The sequence below is a fragment of the Trichechus manatus genome, unplaced genomic scaffold (genome assembly GCF_000243295.1).
Source record: "Trichechus manatus latirostris isolate Lorelei unplaced genomic scaffold, TriManLat1.0 scaffold00045, whole genome shotgun sequence".
Classification (NCBI taxonomy): Eukaryota; Metazoa; Chordata; class Mammalia; order Sirenia; family Trichechidae; genus Trichechus; species Trichechus manatus.
The window spans coordinates 3934959-3959096 of record NW_004443981.1 but is presented as its reverse complement, the minus strand read 5'-3'; the positions used below and the strand labels follow the sequence as shown (position 1 = coordinate 3959096).

At 48.1% G+C, this 24138-nt stretch overlaps 1 protein-coding gene across 4 annotated transcripts in view; it reads left to right on the top strand.

Moving 5' to 3' along the window:
* CCDC88C (coiled-coil domain containing 88C) overlaps nucleotides 1-24138 on the top strand; it is a 159449-nt gene that overhangs the window by 114724 nt on the left and 20587 nt on the right. For 2 of the 4 annotated variants that reach the window (XM_023731711.1, XM_023731710.1), the window contains 8 exons: nucleotides 1435-1596; nucleotides 5125-5402; nucleotides 9333-9476; nucleotides 11313-11499; nucleotides 14137-14282; nucleotides 17468-17557; nucleotides 18935-19173; nucleotides 22962-24023. In XM_023731711.1, the coding sequence (XP_023587479.1) occupies nucleotides 1435-1596; nucleotides 5125-5402; nucleotides 9333-9476; nucleotides 11313-11499; nucleotides 14137-14282; nucleotides 17468-17557; nucleotides 18935-19173; nucleotides 22962-23128 (1413 nt within the window). In that variant the 3' untranslated portion in view covers nucleotides 23129-24023. Of the gene's footprint in view, nucleotides 1-1434; nucleotides 1597-5124; nucleotides 5403-9332; nucleotides 9477-11312; nucleotides 11500-14136; nucleotides 14283-17467; nucleotides 17558-18934; nucleotides 19174-22961; nucleotides 24024-24138 lie in introns of those variants that run through there. The other 2 variants (XR_002824166.1, XM_004376665.2) reach the window with 2 other exon arrangements.

The following is a 24138-nucleotide window of genomic DNA, read 5'->3' as shown; positions in this document are numbered from 1 at the left end:
GGACCTGGCCTGTAGCTTTCACCCCAGCTCTCTTTCTGCATTGCTGGGGTTTCAGTGCTCTGCCCCAGGACTGGCAAACTGCGGACCTGCACCTGTTTTTGCAAATGATATTTTATAGGAACACAGCTATGCCCTCTTATTTACGTATTGTCATGTGGCTGCTCTACCACTATGGTGACACAGTTAAGTTGTTGGGACAGACGCGATATTTTGGCTCACAAGCCCCAAAATATTTACTTTCCAGCCCTTTACAGAAAAGGTTTACCGATCCGTGTTCTAGGCCCCTGATTTTATTTGATCCTCACAACACTTTTATGAAGGAGACAGGGATTATTTCCATTTGACAGATGAGAAAACCGAGACTTGACTTAAAAGTCCCATGGGGAGTAAGGGACAGCACGAAAGCACAGCCTGAGTGCCCTGGCCCAGTCAGGGCACGTTTTACCTGGTCTTTGTTAGTCTCTTATAACATGGCAGGCCTGGTTCTACCTGCCGCCCCTCGTGAGTAGGTGGGGCTGTAGCCTTAGGCCCTGTCTCTTTCCTATGATGGGCCCACGTTCCTAGGCAAGGGAGGGGGAGCCAACTCACAGAAATGCACTGTCTCTGGGTGCTCACCAGGAAAGAAAGAAAAGTATTAAAGAGAAAATGATGCAGTGGCTTTAACTCAGCTTGCCCCTGCATCCCACTTGTATACCCTCAGGTCTGATGGGTTCTCCTTTCTATCTTGAAGGCCCATATCTGTCTATCTTACCTCTCTCTGTGTGTGTATATATATATATTTAATACTATTTTATTGTTTTTTCTGTGAAGGTTTATATGCAGTTTCAAGTTCCCATTCAATAATTTCAGCACAAGTTATTCAGTGACATTGGTTACATTCTTCACAGTGCATGAACATTCTCATTATTTCTGTTCTAGTGGTTACGTTTTCCGTTAATCTAGTTTCCTTGCCTCCTTATATATTCTCATCTTTGTTTTAAAGTAACTGGAGCCCGTTGGGCCTCATATAGATGATTTTTTGAAGGAGCACAGAACTTACAGGTGATATTCATTATTTTGTGAGCTAATTTATTATTTAACTACAACGTGACCTCAAGGATTAGTTTCAGTTCAAGGTTTGAAGAGTATCTCAGGGCAGTCGTCTCTGGGAGTCCTCCAGTCTTAACCAGTCCAGTAGGTCTTTTTTTTTAGAAGGAATTTCTGGTCTAATTTTTTCTCCCGTTCTATCAGGGTCCATCTATTGTGACATATATGTATTTTAATCTGTTGATTGCCCTTTTCAAACAGGGAAAAATTGTACTTCCCTTACCTGATTGTCCCTGGCTTTGGCCTCTACAGCATTGCGGCTGAGGGTTAGTCACAGGTGGATTGCCTGTAGCCAGGTAGCATTTACCCCACCAGTGTTTGATATGCCTCTTGCTCCCCATCCCCTAGAACGCGGCACTGCAGGCAGAGAAGCAGCTGCTCAAAGAACAGGTGCAGCACTTGGAGTCCCAGAACGTGGCCTTCAGCAGTCAGATCCTGACGCTGCAGAAGCAGAGCGCCTTCCTGCAGGAGCACAACACCGCGCTGCAGACCCAGACAGCCAAGCTGCAGGTGAGGGCACGGCTGCCAGTGAGGGTGGGGCTGCCGGTGAGGGCGGGACCCTGGACGTGGTCAGCCTCTCCTAGAGACCAGCCTTTGACATGGAGACTCCTAAGAAGGAGCAAGAGAAAGCATGGGAGAGTTTCAAAACGTTATTGAAATTCAAAACAAAAATAGGCTTCTTGAAAGCAGTGGTTTCTAGCCTCAGGATCTTTGAAGGTGGTGATGGTTTCTAAATCATTTTCAGTGACTGAATGACATTTTCCTTGCAGTCTTCTCCATGTTCTTTGGGGATCAAATAAGTCTGGTTAAACAGGGCTAACCGGGTTTCCTTGCTGTAGAACCTGGCAGAGCCTTTTTTAAACAGATGTGAATTCTCAATCTCCAAGAGGGAAATAGGGTGTGAGGTGGCTCCCAGACTGTTCAGAGCATGTAGCAGAGCTAGTGTTCTGTGCCACGCTTCAGGATGCTGGTTTTTACTTACGGTTAATAGAGTTTTTGAAATAAATCATTTTTTAATGCAGTTCCTCGGTGCGGGGGAGGGACTGTTGGCCACCGAGTCAATTCTGACTCAGTGACCCTATAGGACAGAGTAGAACTGGCCCCATAGGGTTTCCAGCTGGTCGATTCAGACTGCTGACCTTTTGGTTAGCAGCCAAACACTTAACCACCATGCCACAAGGGACCCTCCTCTGAAAAGTGTTTGAAAATATCCAACAATGGGATGGAGACAATATGCAGGAAACTATTTGGCAGAGAGGTTGGAATTTCTTTTATTAAAACAAGGAAATAGACTTTTCTTGATTCCATAGGATTTCCTACATAGATGATTATGTTGTCTGTGAATAAAAACAGTTTTTCTTTTTTCTTTTTCATCTGGGTGCCTTCTCTTTCTCTTTCTCACCTTACTGCACTGGCTAGAGGAGCCCTGCTGGCATAGTGGTTAAGAGCTTGGCTGCTAACCAAAAGGTCAGCAATTCGAATCCACCAGCCGCTCCTTGGAGACCGTATAGGGCAGTTTACTCTGTCCTATAGAGTTGCTGTGAGTTGGAATCGACTCAAGGACAATGGGTTTGATTTTTTGCGGGGGGGGGGGCCTCCAGTACAATGTTGAATATAAGTGGTAGAAGCGGACATTCTCACCTTGTCCCTGATCTCAAGAGGAAAACATTCAGTGTTTCACCATTAAATATAATGTTTGCTGTAGGTTTTTCATAGATGCCCTTTATCAAGTCGAGCAAGTTGCTATCTGTTTGTAGTTTGTTGAGAGTTTTAATCAGGAACGGATATTGGATTTTGTCCAGTGCTTTTTCTGCATCTTTTTTTAGTTTGTTGGTATGCTGAGTTACATTGATACTTAATATGTTAAACCAACCTTGTGTTTTCCAGGGATAAATTTCACTTGGTCATGTTATATTATTCTTTTTATGTATTGTTGGATTCGATTTGATAAAATTTTGTTAAGAAAAAGCAATTTTTTTTTTTTAATTTGTGTTGATGGAGGGGCCCTGGTGGCACAGTGGTTAAAGCGTTCGGCTGCCAACTGAAAGGTCAGTGGTTCGAACCCAGCAGCCACTCCGAGGGAGAAAGATGTGGCAGTCTCCTTCTGTAAAGATTTACAGCCTTGGAAACCCCATGGAGCAGTTCTACTCCGTCCTGTAGGTTTGCTCTGAGTCAGAATCGACTCAACGGCCGTGGGTTTGGTTGATGGAGGACATTGGTTTGTAGTTTTTTTTCTTGGAGTGCGTTTGTCTAGTTTTGATATCAGAGTAATTCTGGGCTCATAGAATGCGTTGGGAAGTATTCCCTCCTCAGTTTTCTGAAGAGTATGTGTAGAACGGGCATTATCCTTTTTTAAATATTTGATAGATTGCACAAGTGAAGCCATCTGGGCCTGGTGTTTCTTATGAGAAGATTTTTAACTACAAATTCAACTTCTTTAATAGACATAGGGCTGTTGGGGTTTTCTGTTTCTTCGTGAGTGAGTGTGGGTAATTTGTGTCTTTCAAGTGATTTGTCCATTGTTGTTGAATTTATTGGCGAAGAGTTGTTCGTAGCATTCCGTCATCCTTTTAATATCTGTAAGATCTTCGCGATGTCACTGCTGTCGTCCCTGGTATTATTTGTGTCTTCTCTTTTTTTCATCAGTCTTGCTAGAGGTTTATTGATTTTATTGATCTTCTCAAAGAACAAGCTGTTGGTTTTGTTGATTTTTCTCTGTTTACCTATTTTTATTTCATTTATTTTAGTTCTGGTCTTCATTATTTCCTTTCTTCTGCTTCCTGCTCATTTGTTGTTCTGATTTCTTAAGTTGGAAGCTGAGGTCATTGATTTGAGAGCTCTTTTATTTTCTAATGTAGGCATTTACCAAAAAACACCAAAACCCGTGACCATCGAGTTGATTCTGAGTCATAGCAACCCTGTAGGACAGGGTAGAATTGCCCCAATGGTTTCCAAGGCTGTAATCTTTATGAAAGCAGACTGCCACATCTTTCTCCCATGGAGCGGCTGGTGGGTTCAAACCACCAACCTTTTGGTTAGCAGGCGAGCTCTTAACCGCTGTGCCACCAGGGCTCCTTATGTAGGCACTTAGGTACTATTTATCTACCTGTGAGTACCGATGTAGCAGCATCTTACAAGTTTTAATACGTTATGTTTTCATTTCATTCAGTTTAAAATACTTCCCAGGTTCCTTTTTGATTTCTTCTTTGACCTTTGGTTATTTTCTTTTTTTAAAGAAATGTCTTACTTAGTTTTCAAGTATTTGAGAATTTTTACAGATCTTTGTGTTATTGATTTCTAATTTAATTTCAGTGTGGTCAGAACACATACTATGCATAGTCTCTGAATGCTTTTAAATTTGCTGAGACTTGTTTTATGGCCCAGAATAGGGTCTATCTGGTAACTGTTCCATTTGTGCTTGGAAAGAAGTGTATTCTGCTGTTGCTGGGTGGGAGTGTTCTATATAAATGCCACTTGTTATGTTTGTTGATAGTGTTGTTCAAATTTTCCGTCTACTTGTTCTAGAAGATAGGCATTTAGAAATGGTCGAAGAAGGCACTCAAGGAAGTTATCCTGAGAAAGGGCACAGTTTGCCCAAAAAAGACCACATTTGTGGAGAGCGGCTCAGGCCTAAAGCGCCATTTGACAGCCCGTTTATGCTATTCAGTCCTCTTCCCTGAGTGATTCCTTGAGTTTTGGTAGACCTGACCTCAGCCCCTCCTGGGTTCTGCCTGCCTGGGAGCCCCTGGTTTTTGTTGTCTCATGTGCTTCCTGGCCCTGTTTGTTGTGTGGGGGAGTTTGTGAGCCTACAGGTGGGAGGCAGCCTATTGCTTCTCCCTTGCTTGTTGTTGGGTACTATCCAGTTGATTCTGACTCCTAGCGATCCCCTGTGACAGAGTAGAGCTGCCCCATATGGTTTCCTAGGCTGTTATTGTTACGGAGTAGATAGCCAGGTCTTTCTCCCTTGGAGTTGCTGGCTGGGTTTGAACCACCCACCTTTTGGTTAGCACCACTGGGGCTCATTCTCCCTTGCTGCAGGTGGAGAATTCCACTCTGAGCTCCCAGAGTGCCTCGCTCACTGCGCAGTACACACTGCTTCAGAACCAGCAGACGGCCAAGGAGACGGAGAATGAGAACCTGCAGAAGCAGCAGGAGCAGCTGGCGACGGCCTACGAGGCCCTGCTGCAGGATCACGAGCGCCTGGGTGCTCTCCACGAGCACCAGTCTGTCGAGTACGAAGCCCTCATCCGCCAGCACAGCTGCTTGAAGACACTACATCGGAACCTGGAGATGGAGCACAAGGAGCTCGGGGAGAGGTGCCTGGCTGCGTGAGGCTGGGGAGCCCGGGGCCTGGGCTGGTGGGGGCATCCGTTAGGTTCCCGCAGAGGACTTGGGGGCCAGGCTGTTGGGGGGCACCTTTTAGGCTCCCCCAGAGGACTTGGGGGGCCTGAGCTGGTGGAGGCATCCATTAGGTTCCCCCAGAGGACTTGGGGGCCAGGCTGGTGGGGGGCACCTTTTAGGCTCCCCCAGAGGACTTGGGGGGCCTGAGCTGGTGGAGTTGTCCATTAGGTTTCCCCAGAGGACTTGGGGGGACGGGCTGGTGGGGGACATCTTCTAGGCTCCCCTGGAGGACATCTTCTAGGCTCCCCCGGAGGACTCCGGAGGCTGGGCTGGGCTGGTGGGGGACATCTGTTAGGCTCCCCCAGAGGACTTGGGGGGCTGGGCCGTGGGGGTTGTCATTAGACTCCCCCAGAGGACTTGGCTCCAGGAGCACACGTCCCTCCTCCCACTTCTTCCCCTGCTTTCCATTGTACTTTCCTGAGGGAAGTAAATAAAACATGGCCCTCAGCGATTCTGAGTCCGCACAGCTGGAGGCCCTGTGGCAGGAGGGGCTCCAGGTGCCTCAGCTGTGTGGTCGCTAACGCCAGCTCTGGGAAACCCAGCATTGACGGTTTTCCTGCGGCTTCACTCCCCCTCTAGCTTTCCTCTCCAAACCAAGAATAAGGAGGAAATGCCCCTCAGCCACCAGTTTACAAGGGTGGGCCTTACTCTGCCTTCCCAGGCCTCTCCTTTCATATCACTTTTCTTCTTTTAACCTTTAAATTAGAAACTTCCAGATGTATAGAAAGTAGACAGAATGGTATAGTGAAACCCCCATGTACCCATCACCCAGCTTCCACAGTATCAATACCCTGCTGATCTCGTTTCACCTGTACCCCCACCCAGTCTCCATCCCACACTCTGTTGTTATTATTCTCTAGGTAGATTTACATACACTGAAAGGTACACATCTTACCTGCACACACTTAACAAATCGTTCAGAGTGGGAAGGTTTCTTGTAGGAGAGTTTGGACCGGCTCTGAAGGAAGATTTGGCGGGTGTTTTCCCTACATTCCTTGCACACTACAGCATACAGTAGGTGCTCAGTATTTTTTGCAGGTTGGACGATGGCTGGAGGCCCCTTTGGTCTGTCCACAGCAGTGCTACAGGTTTGGGAGTATAGGGACCTGTGGCACAGGGACAGTGGCTCTGTATTTGTGTTATTTGATGCTTAAGTCAGACAAGTCCACATGTCCGTTCCCTTAATGGGTATTTACTGAGTGCTGTCTCTTGTACTGGAGCCCTGGTGGCATAGTGGTTAAGAACTTGGCTGCTGACTGAAGGTCGGCAGCTCAAATCCACCAGCTGCTCTTTGGAAACCCTATGGGGCAGTTCTACTCTGTCTTGCTATGAATCGGAATCGACTTGACGGCAACAGGTTTGTTTTTTTGTTTTTTGTTTTTTCTTTGATTTGTCCCTCATACTAGGAGCCCTGGTGAAATGCTCGACTGCTAACCAAAAGGTTGATGGTTCTAACCCACCAGGTGCTCTGTGGGAGAAACGTGGCAGTCAGCTTCTGTAAAGATTTGCAGCCTTGGAAACCCTGTGAAGCAGTTCTGCTCTGTCCTGTAGGGTTGCTGTGAGTCGGAATTGACTCGATGACAGCAGGTTTGGTTTTTGGTTTTGGTCCCTCACCCTGGGAACTCAGGTGAGCAGTGTCCCCCACAGTCTCTGCCCTGCTGCTGAGTAGTTACTAGCAGTTCAGAGATAGGCTTTTCCACAGCATTACAACCGGGGAGTAGGAGCTAGGGAACCCTTGTGGTCAGCCCACGACCCTCATTTGTCACTTAGCCTGGACGAGAAGGGTCACTGCCCTGAAGCCAGGCAGAGCTGCCACCTCCCAGGTTTACGTTTCTCCTTGTGGAGGCATCCTCTACCCATGCTGAAGGCCACACACACAGTTGTCTTTAAACAGCTGTCTGAGCAAGTCTTGGCTCCTATCAGATGACACAAGTACAGCTGGTCTGGGGCTGGTGGGGCAGTGATGGCCGGGAGGATATGGAGGTCTGAAGACAAAGGCTGGAGACCCTGGAGCACCAGGTGGTCCATAGCAGACTGTGAGCGTGAAAAACTCTCACAGGAAGTGGGTGGAGAGTGGGGTCCCGACCAGGAAAGGTGGAAAGGCTCTGCCTCAGTCCCCTCCCACTTTTTTTTTTTTAGTTTGTTTTGTTTATTGTTGTAGTTTAAGTGAAAGTTTACAATCCAAGTTAGTCTCTCATACAAAAATTTATACATAAACATTGTTATGTGACCCTAATTGCTCTTCCTATACTGTGACAGCACACTCCTCCTTTCCACCCGATTTCCTGTGTCCATTCAACCAGCTCCTGACCCTTTCTGCCTTCCCATCTCAGCTCCAGACAGAAGCTGCCTGTTTAGTCTCGTGTATCTACTTGAGCTAAGAAGCACACTCCTCACGAGTATCATTTTATATCCCACAGTCCTGTCCAGTGTTTGTCTGAAGAGTTGGCCTCAGAAATTGTTTCAGTTCTGGGCTGACAGAGAATCTGGGGGCCATGCTTTCTGGGGTTCCTCCAGTCTCAGACCATTAGGTCTGTTTCCCCTCCCACTTCTGATGCGCCATGCAGCCCTAGGACTTGGAGGAGATCCTGGACCATCCGTGAGCACAGAGGTGACCGTGGACCAGCAGGGTGAGAGGAACAGCCTTGGGCTTGTCAAGACTCTCTCCTTTTGCTCTGCTGCCCTCCAGAGACGGCTGTGTTATAACCTACACAGACCGTGAGCAAACCAAAAACCAGTTGCCGTGGAGTCATTTCCAACTCATGGCAACCTCCTGTGTGTTAGAGAAGAACTACTGTGCTCTGTAGGGTTTTCAAAGCTGCGACCTTTGAAAGCAGATCACTAGGTCTTTCTTCTGAGGCGCCTCTGAGTGGATCAAACCTCCAACCTTTCAGTTAATAGCTGAGCACTTAACCATTTGTGTCACCAGGGACTCATAAAACCAGTTGTCGTTGAGTCAGTTCCAGCTCATGGCGACCCCATGTGTGCAGAATGGAACTGCTCCTTAGGGTTTTCAAGGCTGTGACCTTTCAGAAGCAGATCACCAGGAGTTTCTCTCGAGGTGCCTCTGCATGGCTTCAAACCACCACCTTTTTGGTTAAGCACCGCTTAACTGTTTGTGCTACCCAGGGACTACACAGACTGAGACAGGAGAAGAAAATAAGATCCCAGAGCGATGGGGACAGTGTGCGGGAGGCCAAGGGCTGTGGCTGGAGTTGACTCTTGGGTGGTGGAGCCCTGGGGAGAAATAACAGGGTCTCTGTGTATGTGTGTGTGTGTGACAGCTGGCCTCTGGCAGCTGCTTGGGGGCAGATGGGCAGGCCTCTGTCCCTCCAGAAGGCCAGATGGAGAACAAGTCTGATGCGGACTTCTGAGACAGGGACTGTACCCATCCTCGGGGAGGAAGGATTAGCTGTTACGTACAGTGGAATTCAGCTGTTTATTTTGTGGTTGCTTTTAGATCTATTTGTGCTCAGTAAACTATCTAGTAACTTATTTGTAACTCTGTAAAAGAGAAGGGCATGCATTCAGAAAGCTGCAGGAAGAAGGGGTGCTTTGATGGGGATCTAAGGGACCATGGAGACATCTTGGGTAGGAGGAGGATTCTGGGCTCTGGGGCTGGCCCGGTCTGGGGGCTACCCAGACGGCATCCCAGCAGCTACTTCTACTTCTCCACTGTCAATCTCGTCCTCTAGCCTGCACCCGAGCCCTGTCCCACTCGGTTCTGCAGGGAGAAGTCACCAGAGGAACCCCATCTTCTCAGGAGTCTCAAACGTCGTTTGGGGCGTGAGTTATCAGTGAAAGAGAAGGCCTAGGACAAACCCTGCCGTGTGTTTCTCTACCAGGCACAGCGACATGCTGAAGCACAAGGCGGAGCTGGACGAGCTGGAGAAGGTTCTGAAGACGGAGAGGGAGGCCCTGCAGCAGGAGCAGAGGACAAACGCCGTCGCTGTGGACGAGAACCAGAGGCTGCGGGAAGAGCTGGACAGGTAAGCACTAGCCCCCAAGCCACGTAGAGCAGCATCCAGTATTCTTCTAATAGAAGATTGAAGGAGCCCTGGTGGCACAATGGTTAAGCGCTCAACTGCTAACTGAAAGGTCGACCGTTCAAATCCACTCGCGGCTCCGTGGGAGAAAAGACCTGGTGATTTGCTCCTGTGAAGATTACAGCCTAGGAAACCCGATGGGGCAGTTCTGCTCTGTCACATGGGATCATTAGGAGTTGGAATCGGCTCAGTGGCACACAGCAACAATAGGACAAGATGGAATGAGCCCCCCAACAATCCTGTATTTTTAAAAACTTTGTCCTGTTAGTTAGCAGCTGGATAGGTAATAAGGTGACAGGTACCTCTAGCCGGTGGCTGGGATGCAAGGACGCAAGTGACATCCCCGGACACGCATTGTCTAAGTGCAGTGATTCTCCCCTCCCACCCATGTGTTCATGGTGATTGTGTCAGGCACAGGTTCACGCCCATTTCCTGTCAGTCACACAGCGATCTTGGGAAGGCGGTAGTATTATTATCTCTTTTTTACAGATGAAAGAGCACTGGTGGCACGGTGGTTAAAGCGCTTGGCTGCTAACTGAAAGGTCAGCAGTTTGAACACACTAGCCGCTGCTACGGAGAAAGATATGGCAGTCTGCTTCCACAAAGATTTATGGCCTCAGAAACCCTGTGGGGCAGTTCTTCTCTGTCCCGTAGGGTCGCTGTGAGTTGGAATTGACTTAACAGCAGCGGGTTTGTTTTTTTTTTTTAAATAGATGAGGATATAGGCTCATAGAAATCAAGTAACGTCGAGATTAAATTCACTGCTTCTAGTTAGTGGCAGAGTCAGGACCTGAATCCAGGTCTTGTCTCCTTCCAAAGGTGCGATCACATGAAGCTCTGCTCCCCCCGCCCCCCACACCTATGTTAATGTGCACGGGGAGTTATGAGCTGAGATGCCTCCATGGTCAGGCAGGTAGCACACAGGTGAGACAGTACTAGCGTTAGACCACAGGGAGCGAAAGGGAGCGCTTACCCCACCAAGAAGAGCAGCCCCTGTCAGCTCCAGGGACGGGTGTCAGCTAGGAGGCAGGCCTGGGCTGCAGGTCATCCTTTTTGTTTTTATTTTTTTCAAGACAAGCTGGACATCTGTGTGTTGATACGAAACTTCCAAATTTTTAAATGTTGGCAGCTGATTCATTAAAAAAGAATTAAGCAGTGCAGGCCAAACAGGACATGTCTGTGCCCAGATTGTATCTACAGGCCCCTGGTAATTTGAGCTTTGTAGTATAAATCTCCTTCCGAGAAACCCCAGTTGGATAATAGTTATTATGATGATGATAATTTAGAGGATTTGCATAACACCCCGGTGTCTCATATTTTATTTATCTCATGAGTTGAAATTAGGGGCTTGAAATAAGGGAAAAGAGCTGGACATAGACAGAATTTTAGAGCAAAAAAGTTCTAGTTCAGTGTTTTCCAAAAATTAAGAATAGAACCTTTTCCCCAAAGTAAGCAGAAATGCCAAAGCCCTAAACGCAGAGCCAATGGTAGCAGCGATGCTGTGAAGAAACAGTGCTGGAGCCTGCCTGTTCTGTCTCATCCCGCCCAATGTGGGGGCACCTGGGGTGCCTCATAGAACGCCAAAGTAACACAGTTTGAGAACCACCAGTTTAGTCCACTCCTTCGTTTTACAGATGAAGAAGTCGAGGCCCAGAAAGGTTAAGGTTTTGCCTAAGGTTACACAGCCTGCTGCCGGCAGAGCTGGGACAGAGCCCAGGTCTGTGGCTGTCACCTCTTTGGAGCTGCCCTCAGCCCTTTGCCCCGTGGCTTCCCCTGCAGAGTCAGCTTCCTGCACCACCAGCTAAAGGCGGAGTATGAGGAGCTGCACGCCCACACGAAGGAGCTGAAAACCTCACTGAACAACTCGCAGCTGGAGCTGAACCGCTGGCAGGCCCGCTTCGATGAGCTCAAGGAGCAGCACCAGAGCATGGACATCTCACTGACCAAGCTGCACACCCACTGCGAGGTGAGGCGTGGGCACGGCGGCCTCAGGTCCTCGCCAGAGTCCTGCATTCAGAGGTTGAGTGGGGAGGTAGACCAGAGGCGGAGGTGGGCCAGAGGTGTTTGAAGGGGAGACACCACTGGGGCTGGGATGTGCTAGAAAACACGTTTTCGTTTGGCTTTTACTTTTTGCAGGGTGGGGGAAGATGCCGTGGGAACGTTGAGTACTGTATTAGATCAATCCTCTTGGTGTGTCTACACTGTCTGTCCGTATTTTTAAATCTCAGTAGCTGTGCTGTTCTAGAGATGTGCCATGGCTTTGCCCCATTCCCTTGTGTGGCCGACTCTGGCTCAGGATCCTGAGGGAGGGGGTGGTAGGCCTGGAACTGATCCCAGAGTCCCCCAGCTTCTAGAGGGCAACACTGTGCCCCGTTTTTCTAGTGCAGTAGATTTGAAATTATTTTCTTAGCAGCAGAACTCTTTCCTAAGATGAAATTTTAAGCAGAATCCCAGCGCATATAAGATCGACAGATGTGGTTCTGGTAGGAAGAGAGACTAGGTCCCACCCCACCTCCAAGACAGCCCCCTGGATGCACGACATTCCTTTGGCCCTCGTGGAAGCCCTCTGGGGCATCGCAAACGAGGAGAGTGAGGCCCAGGGTGCTGAGGTGCCTTGTCTGCAGTCACCCAGCCTGATCTCCTGGCTGCCTCCTGTGGTGAGAGACTCCTGTCCCAGGACTGGGGGTGGGGATGCAGGGCTGAGGCAAGGGCATCTGCTCTGTCAGAGCTGGCGGTTCCCTGAGGAATCCGCGCCCAACAGGCTGTGCTGTCCCAGGAAGCAACTTCAGCCAGGGCTACAGGGAATGCCATGTGGACTAGCTGGCATTTGCTCTGATCTAGAGATGGGGGGGTACTTCAGGGAAAGGACTGACATGAGCAGAAATGGGAGGACAGGACTTTTTGTAGACCACCAATGATTTAGTCATGTTGGAGCTAAGGACTTGAGAGAAGGCCAGGTGAGGGGACATGGCAGGGACAGTGGGTCAGGGGTCAACGAAACGGCAGGTCCAGTGGAAGCCAGCCCCCCCCCCCCCCAACCCCCCCACATGCCTCAGGTAGAAGCTAAGCATTCATGAATGCAAAGGGAAAGAAGTGGAGGGAGGGTCTGTTCTCTGTCTTTTCCACCCCCACCTCTTTTAAGGACTCCCATTTGTCAGAGTGGATTTGTTTGTTGCCTGGCATACCGGGGTCTAATGGGGTGGAAGAACAGCTGCCCCATCATCACTGTGACAGCTCCCCGGGGCCCTCGGATCTCAGGCTGCAGGCCAAAAGGAGGGGCCCGGGGCTGCTGGTACCCTGGCACCTGTGGCCGCACCCAGGGCCTTTCCATTGGGCCAAAGCCACATTTCCAAGGATGGTTTCATTCTGCAGACAGCTGACTTGCCAGGCCTTTGATGTGATTTGCTTCCAAGTACATCAAGTGAAAAATAATATTTTTATTATGGTATTTATTGCCCAAACAATATAACTACAACAATAATGGAAGCGTTTTTAATGAAAAGAAGAATCACTCATAGTCCACCACCTTTTCCTTTCCAGTTCCCCTTGTATATAAATTGTACATTGTTTCATTCAGGGTAGGGAGGATTTTGCTTTTTCCCTTAATGGTAGGATCATAATTGTTAATGGGGTGAAGAGGAGGGACCAACCTCTGTTTCCGCGCTTTGTCTGCTGGGCATTTTGCTGTGTTCTTATGCCAGTTGTCTCATTTAATCCTCACAACAACCTGTGAGGTGGGCGATCTATCCTCTTTCCTAGTAACTAGTGGATTTAAACCCAGCTTCTCAGCATCCAAATTCTGGTTTTCCTACTGCACCATGATAATATCCTAGTGCATGAGTTGGCAAAATTCAGTCCAAGAGCCAAATCCAGTCCTCCTCCCGTTTTTGTGTATTGTGAACTAAGAATGGTTTTTATGGTTGGGGAAAAAAATTAAATGAATAATATTTTGTGTCAGGTGAGAGTTATATGAAATCCATTTGTCAGTGTCCATAAATAAAGTTTTATTAGAATATCCCCATGCCCGTTTGTAAACATATTGTCTGTGACTGCTTTTGTGCTACAGTGGGAGAATTGAGTAGTTCAACAGAGGCTGTACTGTTTAGCCTGGAAAGCCTAAAATGTTTACTACCTGGCTCTTTTCAGAAAAAAGTATGCCAACCCAAAACTTTCTAGTAGAAATATATGGAAACCACATACATAATTAAAAATTTTGCAGTAGCCGTATTTATGAAGTAGAAAGAAACAGGTAATTTTAATATTTTATTTAAACGTATCTAAGGTATCATTTCAACATGTAATCAATAAAACATTCATTAATAATTGTTTATATATATGTATATATATAAATACGTGTCTTACGCTTACAGCACATCTCAATTCAGACCGGCTGCATTGTAAGTGCTCGGTAGCCACATGTTGCCGGTGGCCACCATATTGGACAGTGCCATTGCAGAGGGAACTCGGCCATTCCCATGTGAATGGCTGTGTTAGTCCTTTTCAAGTCTTCACTAGTGTAGGTAACACTGAGATGAACATCTTTGTGCAGATAGATTCCCAGCAGTGGAATCATGGTGTTTGAGGCATTGTTGGTCTGTTGTAGCTGCTTTCCCGTCTCAAGGGGAACTTGGAGGAAGAAAACCATCACCTCCTGAGCCAGATCCAGCTGTTGAGCCAGCAGAACCAGATGCTTCTGGAGCAGAACATGGAGAACAAGGAGCAGTACCACGAGGAGCAGAAGCAGTACATGTAAGGAGGATAGGTTGCTTTTATAGTGTAGTGGGTGATACCCCGTCCACTAAGAGGCCCCTGAGCCCCTCCTCCCCCTGGTTTATCGCAGTAATGAGTTCTCTGCTTCTGGAGGTCCTGCTTCCCTTGCCCCATGCCAGGACCCATGGCATTCTGGGCAAAGAACAGCCTCCTGGGCCCGTTAGTGTCCTGAGAGCCAGCGGACAGACCATCCACCAACTCACACGCTCTTAGTTTCCCTAGAATGGTTCTAGATTTCTGGAAGTAGGGATGGTGGCTTATTTTTGTTTGCTTTTCAAAGCCCGTCACCAAAAGCTTCTGGGCTTCATTTGCCTGTGGAGTGATGTTAACTCCTGAAACATGACAGTGCTGACGAGCGGCATCAGGGCCGCAGTTCAGATAGAAGTCTGAGAATGAGTGCTGTACGCCCATTCCTTCCTTGTCGGTGCCTGCTTCCCCCTAGATTGTCTGCAGAGTGAGTTGCTGGTATCTTGCAGCTGCTCTCACTGGTATTTCTGCAGTGCCAGCTTTGGTGTAGGTCATGCAGGGTGCACAGAGCTAGTTTCCTGGTAGCCATAACTAGTAGGGATGATATGAGAGAGGTATGGCCAAGGCTGGGCCGATGTCCAAGAGTTAAACGGAGGCATGGAAGGAAGAGTGGTGGGAATTCGGGTTCTGCCACTGAGACGAGGTGGGGAGGGAGCCAGCCGGGTGGAGGGGTATAGAGGTGGAGTGCAGCAAGGGGTCTGGGTGCCAGGAATGTGCTGGGAGATCGGGGAGAAGGCTGGAAAGGGAAGTGGGCTCAGTTGTGGAAGGCTTCCGTGCCAGGCTAGACTTTGGATTCATCAGGAAGGTTTCGAAGTGATCCAGCGTGGTAGTGGATCCCTGGGTGGTGCAAATGATTAACTCATTCGGCTGTTAACTGAAAGACTGGAGGTTTGGGTCCACCCAGAGGCACCTCAGAAGAAAGGCCTGGCAGTCAACTTCTGAAAGATCAGCCACTGAAAACCCTATGGAGCACAGTTCTACTCTGACACACATGGGGTCACTGGGAGTTGGAATAGACTCAAGGGCAACTGGTTGACTGGTTAGAGTAGCAGGATTTAGGAAGTTTCCAGAAATAGAGGATAAGAGGAAGAGCCCTCATGATGGAAACCTTGTGGTTTGGAAGCCTAGTGACGTAAGCAGTTGATAATCCAGAGCGATTTTCACCACTCCGTGCTGCGACAGTTGAACTGTTCTTGCACGACATTGGGAATGGCTGGCCCAGCAACCCGGCATGCCAGCATATCGGCGGCAAGTGTGGGCAAGGGGAAAAGAAGCACATTGTGGAGGGACCTGGTCATGGGGGCCACCAGTCCACCTTCTCAGTGCTTTCTGAAGTGACGGCGCTTCTTCATCATTCTTCCCCATCTGCTTCTTGTTCATCTCCTACCAAAGGATGATGTATGTTTGAAACCATGTTGTAATTTAGGGGTAGATCTGACAGTTGCCTGAAGCTGCCCCTCTGTAATCCATCTGATGAAGTTTGCCAGCAGAGGTTGGGCAGGTACTAACCAGGAGGAGGAGGAGCCTGGTACCCAGGGTGCTGCTACTTGATGACACGTTTGCATTAGACAGTATCTGCACCAGGCCAGTAGGTGGCAAGCTTCCCGGAGCGCCGTTCGGGGTCAGGGAGGGGCGTGACATCCACTCTAAGTTTGTCCTGTCTATGGAGCCAAACACCCAGAGAGTGCCCGAAGGGTGCAGCCAGGTGGCACTGTGGTGAGGACAGAATAGCAGAGCTCAGATGTTGAGCCCACGCAGTGTCGTCAGTGGTTTGAGAAGCTGTCGCTTTGCACAGGCTGCTCACTTCATGATGAACTGGGGAGATGAGGGGAGCTTGGTTTGGGCGGGACCCCGGGAACGTCACGACTGGGGAGCTGAGCCCTCATTTTCAAGCATGGAAGCCGGGGGTCTGAGCTGCCGAGACCTCACAGGTGGCGAGAGGCAGGCCAGGACATGAGTCTGGGTGTCCTGGGTCCTGGGGGCAGCATTGGGTAGCATGCACCCACATGTGCAGCCCCTGTGACTCCCTAAGATGAAACCGCAAGAGCATTCCCTTCGGATCAGGAGGGCCAGGATCTCCTCTGTAGAATCGAGGTGCCCTGCAGCACCCAAGGCTCAAGATGTATCTTTTTGGGCCCTCGCTCTGAGGGTGAACCGGTTTCCTACATTTAGAAATCAGGAGATTTTGCTTTATAACATGGGTTTCTGGCGTCTCTGAAAAAATTGGGAGATCTGCCCCCTCAGTCTGCATTCCCATGTGGCAGAGATCTGCTCGAGCTGGCAGCACACATGCTCCAGCTCGCCACAGTCCCCACCACTCCCTCTAGTCTTTCCCAGGCCCGCTCTGCTCATTATCTTCTCTGTCTGGCCCCTGAAAACTTTTGAGTTTGCTCCCATGGGAGTGCTAACAGAAACCCAGTGTTGGAATGGCCCCAAACCGGAGGTTTGACTTGGCTGAACTGACTTTTTTTTTTAATTAAAAAAATTGTTACAAATTTTATTTAATTTCCTGCAGTTCTGGAAAATAAAATATTGCTTCTCAATTGACTTTTATTTGAATATTTTATTGTGTTGTAGAAGAAAATTTTCACAGCAAATTAGATTCCCATTCGACAATTCTTACACAGATTGTTCCGTGTCATTGGTTACAGTCCCCACAGTGTGTCAGCGCTCTCACCATTTCCACCCTGCTGAACTGACTTTTTCAGCCTCAATGTCCATCCAACTCCCCAGAGAACCCCCCTCCCCAGGATATTGTGAACGTGCACGCCCAGGAGCTAGCCCTGTGTCTGTCCCCAGAATGCCCAAAGCCTTAAATGACCCGGCTGGAAAGTTCTTGGGGCTTCCAGGCTTGAGTTTTCAAATGGTTTGAGGCTTGACCCCACAAGCTCACTTACAGCTAGACCTTAACATTTTGTAGTAAATATGTCTCCGCAAGGTAACAGGGCTTCCTGGACCCCATCTCAAATGCTCCCAACTCAATGACTGTGATGGCCCAGACCACCATCATGTCTGAATCCTGAGCAAAATTGAGCCCCTGCTGGGATGATCAACAAATACACAAGGCTGTTCCCTCCGTGTTTAATTTAAAATCAGATTGAGATTTGATTTTTTTTTTTTTCCCTGTCTATTCCCAGAGACAAATTAAATGCCTTACGGAGACATAAGGAAAAACTGGAAGAAAAAATCATGGATCAGTACAAGTTCTATGATCCTGCTCCAAAGAAGTGAGTTGACTTAAGTTTGGGTGACTTAAACACTGAACAGAAAAGCTTCCTTTTTCATGAGTAGGGTGACCTGTCGTCACCTAGAGCAGTGTCCAGTGTGGGTCCCATGCCATCTGTTGTATGCAGTGTCTTCTGTGTGCAGGTCCCTCCTGAATCTGACCGCTGAGACATCCTTTCAGCTCCGTCTTCCACGCTTTTGGGAGCCTGTCCTGGGAGGAATGGCTAATGCCAGCTGACCTTGATGAGACCAGGCTTAGTTTTAGCCACGAGCCCTCACGGGCAGAGCGCCTTGGTGGTCATTAAAGCAGGATGGTGGGGCTGCCTTGTCAGTTTTTGCCATGGCAGACAACCGGGTTCCTGTTTGGGGAAGGGAGCTTGGGTAGGCCGCCTGGATCAGCACCCACAGTCTTCAAACATGGGAGCTTTTTGGCCTCATGTGAATTCCTCTGGATTCACTGGGCCCCAGGGCAGCTCTGTAAACACGTTCTTTTCTCCAGGCAGCAGCGAGCAAGTGGTTGTGGAGCTGGCTCTGTCCCTGCAGACCCATCCACACAGCAGGGCCTCCCCTTGTCCCAGGTCCCTGAGCCCCAGCGTCTGTCCTTCTGCAGGGCACCCAGCCTCAAAGTCAGAATCACACGAAGCCCTTGGGCTCTGCACTGAAACCATAGAACCATAGAACTTCAGATCTTCATCCTTCTCTCTGACAGATATGGAAATGAGGCCCATGAAGGTTGAGGGGTTTGCGTAACACACAGGGCTATTTGGCTCAGAGTCAGGATCGTAACCCAGGTGTGGTTCTCCTTCCGTTCTATGAGAATGTCTTCTCGCCAGCAGGCTGCACCTCTGTTGCTTACTCTGTAGATTCACTGCTTCATTTCACATAGCCCACTCTCCTTGGCCCTCTCCCCCTTCACCCAGGTTCCTCTGGGCCAGGGAGTGTCAAAGATGCCAGCTCACTCTACTTATTAACTTTAGCAGAAAGTGAGAAGGTTCTTCAATCTGCTCCTGAAAATGGGACATTTTGAGAGAGAAACTGCCATCTAGGTTAGCACAGCACCACTTCCTTGACTGCACGGATGAGCAGGGGCTGACACAGCTTCCTTTGAGTTCTCTTTTTCAAGACTGATGTGGATTTCTACCACAATGCCCACCTCTGCAACCCCTGGCCTGTGCCTAACTGGGATGATACTCCACCTCCAGAGCCCCAAGGACAGTGGTCGTAGTGATGGTGATAAGCGCCATCGTGTCTGAACCCCAAATTAACGGCTAGACTCCCCAGGCTGGTGATGGAAACCCCAGCCTACAGCAGGTAACCCAGTGAACTGCCAGGGTGTGCGCGATGTCCATGTGTCCTTCTAAAAATCTCCCTCTACCTAGGAAAAACCACTGGATTGGAGCCAAAGCCTTAGTTAAATTCATTAAGCCAAAGAAAGAGGGGTCTAGAGAACGGTCAAAATCGACCACAGACAGTCCATCCTGGCAGCTGGAATCCTCAGACCCGAACTCGCCACCTGCTTCTCAGCCTCTCAGATCACAGCCGGAGATCCTGGAGACCGTCCCGTCAGGGTCAAACTGTGCAGAAGAGCGAGACTCCCACAATGGGCCTGTGGGAAAAGGTAGGGGTGGGTGACCTCAGTGCAGTGGGGTAACAAAGAGGATGTTCTAAATGATTCGTTCATTGGTGAGAGTAGAATGAGATGGTGTGTGTGAGCACATGTGTATGTGCGTGCATGTGTGGGAAAGTGGAGGGTGTGTGTGTACGTACGTGTGCAGGAACATGGAAGGGCGTGTATATGCCTAGGTGTGTGTGGGAACATGGAAGGTGTGTGTATGTGCATGCATGTATAGGAACGTGGAGAGGTATGTGTATATGTGCGTGGGTGCAGGAACATGGAAGGATATGTGTGTGTGCAGGAATGTGGAAAGTGTGTGTATGTGCGTGCACGTGTGGGACCAGAAGGGTGTGTGTATGTGCGTGGGGGCGGGGAACGTGGAAGGATGTGCATGTGTGTGTGGGAACATGAAGAAGTGTGTGCATGCTTGTGCACTAATGGAAATGTGGAGAGTGTGCATGTGTGTGCAGGAACGTGGAGGGGTATGTACGTGCATGTGTGCAGGAACGTGGAGGGTGTGTGTATGGGTGTATGGGAACGTGGAAGGGTATATGTATTTGTGTGCATATGTGGGAACGTGGATGGGTGTGTTTGTGCTTGTGTGTGGGAGTGTGGAGAGTGTGTGTACATTCGTGCATGCCTCCTACTTAGGTATGTTATTAACCCAGCAAAAAAAAGAAATTAATGTCATTGTTGTGGCGATTTTGTCCTGTAACAATTTTGTTATTTTAGACAAGAAGCATCACTTGGAGTAGCCTGTGGTAGGTACTTGATATCCAAAGGTGATACTCATGCAGGCACCATAGAGACAAGTACAATACTGTAGTTTCTTCCAGCTCCCTTGTATGTGTCAAAGATTTCTAGTGAGCTATTTCTGTAAGGAGATCCCAGGGAAAACCCTGGTGGCATAGTGGTTAAGTGCTACAGCTGCTAAACAAAAGGTCAGCAGTTCGAATCCACCAGGCGCTCCTTGGAAACTCTGTGGGGCAGTTCTGTTCTGTCCTATAGGGTCGCTATGAGTTGGAATTGACTTGATGGTAACGGGTTTGGTTTTTTTTTTTTTTTTCCCCTGCGTATACAAGATCTTTAGAAAGTCCTTGTGTGTTTCTACTGTTGTATCACTTCGAAAGGCCCGTTAGGGTTTCTTCTCCAGCCTGGTCTGGACTTGTACCCTACCAGCCCTGGGCAGTTTATCTTTCACTGAGTGCCCTGGTTTGGGGTTTACCAGAGGTTCTGAAATAAGAATACAGTGTTTCATTGTATCATGCTGTATTTCATTGAACTTAAGAGGCCATCAATTACAAGATGCACAATTATTTTATATCCCACTGGGAGGAAGAACACTGACAATAAAATGAGGCAGTGCTTTATCAAGCAGAATTTTTATTAACTCTTGCTGAAAGAGCTCTTCTGAGCGCCTTAATGAGACAGATTTTTATGCATACTCCTAAAAGCAAAATGAATTGGTATTTTGTCACAGTGCCACCTGGCCAGTGGTAACTATAAGACATCCTTGACTCCAAGAAGCGTGCTGATTTCAGCGACATTCAGGATTGGAAAAAATGCATTGTAGCATTGATCAAACACAGTAGTTACCCTAAACATTATCTGATTTGCAAATTTACTTTTAAATATCCTTTATGGATTATTTATGCTGGGCCTGCATTGTGAGTACATACGTTTTCGTGAAGGACACCAGGACTTTCTGAAGATCAAGCCTATGCCTGAGACCCCTGTGCATCGTCCAACTCCCCTGGCCAGTGCCAAGCCATCTTCTGAGGGTGACGTGATGAGCCTTTGGGGGTTATGGTCACCGCTACAAGTACTTGTGGTGCCACTTCCATATGCAGAAGAGAAATGTGTGCACGTACACATGCCTTGTTTGGGGACGAATGCTGGCACTCCCGTCCTTCACAGGGGTTAGGATTAGGTAAAAGGCTTACACACAGGTGAATGATACTGAAGCTTAGCATTGCTTCTGTTCAGAGGGGTTCTGTTGCTTCAGGTTTTCATATTGGCTGTTGTTTAATTTTTTTATATATGTTATCTCAACTTTTTTAAAAAAAAAAGTTGAATTGAGAAACCTGTTGCTATCAAGTCTATTCCAACTCATAGCGACCCTGTAGGACACAGTAGAACTGCCCCATAGGGTTTCCAAGGCTGTAATCTTTATGGAAGCAGACTACCACATTTTTCTCTCACCGAGCGGCTGGTGGGTTCGAACCGCCAACCTTTTGGCTAGCAGACGAGCCCTCACTATAGTAAGCCTAGTTGAGTTAGGAAAACCTTCAGAGGGAAAACTGCTTGCACATGTTAAACTGCTCCATGAATGAGCAGGTCAGTAATGATTATTAATAGCAGCAACTATTTGTTGGCACTCCCTGGGCTGCTTGCCATGCTTTGTTTATCTCGGTTAGTCCTAACTGCCCATCGGGGTAGGCATGGCCATTATCTCTGTTGCAGGGCTGAGAAAGTGAGGCTCTGCGAAGTTAAACGCTTGCCATTGTAGGAAATGGTAGAATTGGGATCCAAACCTGAGCTCATAGCTGCTACGTGCACTGCCTCCAGCTCAGGGTCCACGAAGATGCTGCAGAAACACTTTGCTGAGCTCCTGCTTAGAGCCAGCCCTGGGCCAGGCACCAGGGATACCAGCATTGAAGAAAGCGGCCCCGTATTGTGTGGTGTAAAGGAGCCCTAGTGGCACAATGGTTAAGCGCTCAGCTGCTAACCAAAAGATTGGTGGTTCAAACCCACTCTAGCTCTGCTGGAGGAAGACCTGGCGACCTGCTCCTGTAAGGAGTACAGCCTAGGAAACCCTGTCATGTGGGGTCACAATGAGTCGGAATTGACTGGACAGCACCCAACAACATCATGTGGTGTGAGCCTTGGCCACCAGGTGGCACTGTGGGAAAGAAATAACAGGTTCTGGCATTATCTTGGAAACCCTATGGGGCAGTTCTACTCTGTCCTACAGGGTTGCTATGAGTCAGAATCAACTCGATGGCAGGGGGTTTGGTTTTTGGTTTTGGCATCATCTTTAATCCTAAGAGTCAGCAATGGGTTAAATCGTTTCACGTGAGTTAGATCAATTGGCTGCTTTGATAAGACTCTTATCATTTAAAGACCAGAAAGTGTGGGATTGGTTTGGAGGACGTGTTGGAGATCTAAAAGGGAATTAATGGTTCTTCTTGGTGTTGATGAGGGGTTTTGTTAGTTTGAAAAGAGGTGTTTTAATCATTTTTTTAAAACACATTCTGTTAAGAGAGGTTATTTTAGAGATAGAAAAATTATTAGTGGATACTTCAGGTAGACTTCCATTATAGTGGGCCAGAAACATACCGTGCAGTGTTTCTGAGGCCTTTGAAGGGGAGTAGGCGGGGTGTGTGAGCTGAATTGTCGGCCGCCCTGTCATTAAAATAGACGAGTAAGAGAAGCGGCTCCTAAATTAATAAACATTCTGATTTAATAATTTAACACACTGAAATTGAAAAGCAGCCTGAGCCATTGACTCCTTGGGCAATGTGTAATTCTCCTCATGTGCTGAGTAAGTCAATTGTTGGCCTTAAGATGCCACTACACTGATTAAATGGAGTCAGAGCATAAATGATCCACTGAGCCCCAGTTCTGGTCTGAGTGTGGGGTATTGTTTCTGTCTTTCCTGGCTGGAGCAGGATTGTGACTTCCTAAATACATTTAACTCATTTAGATTCATTTGTTATTGGATATTTCATTTATTTGTTTTTATTCTTTTTTCTTTCCTCTTTTGGGTTATCCGGGTGATAACACTTTAGCATCTCAGCGCAAAAAGAGTCCCTTTTTGAGAAGCAAAAGCAAGGACAAAGACAAGTCTCCAACGACTCACCCAGCTATCTCTAAACGCCTGTGGTTCTGGTCTTCCTCCGACATCCCGTCCTCCCCTAACGAGTCTCTCTCTTTCTCAGCAATCGGAGATTTCTAATCCTTTCCTGTATCATGTGTCTTCATCATGTATCCTTCATTTCTGAAATTTAAAAAAACAAAAAACAGTACCTAAAGGCCACATGACCTGTAATGGACCCCTGACCCCACTTCCAAGCCGAGCCCAAAGTAGCCAGCGTGGATTCTGAGTTCAAAATGGAAGATGAGTTGTCACACTCTGTGGACCTTTCTTCAGGGCGGCACAGTTTTAGGGGAGCCTCGGGACATACGTGCCCACGCGTATGTCCATCTCGGGCCAGGATGTCCGCACTCAGTAAGTTGCACGGCCATATGCTCTCGTGTGCACGCTTGTGCCTGCAGGCTTCCATCGTGCCCGCATGTAAAGTGGACTGGTCAGTTGTTGCTTCCTCTGCTTCCTAAACTCTGCAGCCTCGGCCAAGTGAGGCTTTTTAAGCAGCAAAAATTCAAACCTCTGCCCTTCTCTCCTCTGTCTTTGTCAGAGCGCTGCATTGTTGGCTTTTGATAACAAGACCCTTCTTTAGCCATGTTCTGTGTTTTGGAGAATTTATTGCTCTGTTCAAGCCGTTTGAAAAATTGGATTAATTGTGCTGAGCCAGAGGCCAGCCCTGAATGAAGTTTTGTGACTGTGCTGTTGATATCTGGCACCTGGATGCTGAAATGAAAGCAGTAGTGGACAGAAGGGACATCACACATCACTGGTCAGCGGAGGCCTTTAGCTACTGCAGTATTTCCCACCTTCAGCCTTTCTGGTACCATCTGCATGTTCTTGCCATATCCTCATGCCACCTGTATGATTGCATACACATCTGCCTTAAATTGGCTCACAGTTTTCCTATAAATTTGTTTTAAAAAGGAAAGATTCTATCAGTCCTGTAAATGAGAAGGAGTCCCTGGGTGGTGCAGATGGTTAACATGCTCAGTTGGCCGCTGACCCAAAGGTTGGAGGTTCGAGTCCACCCAGAGGTGACTCAGAAGAAAGGCCTGGCAATCTACTTCTGAAAAATCATCCACTGAAAACCCTATGGAGCA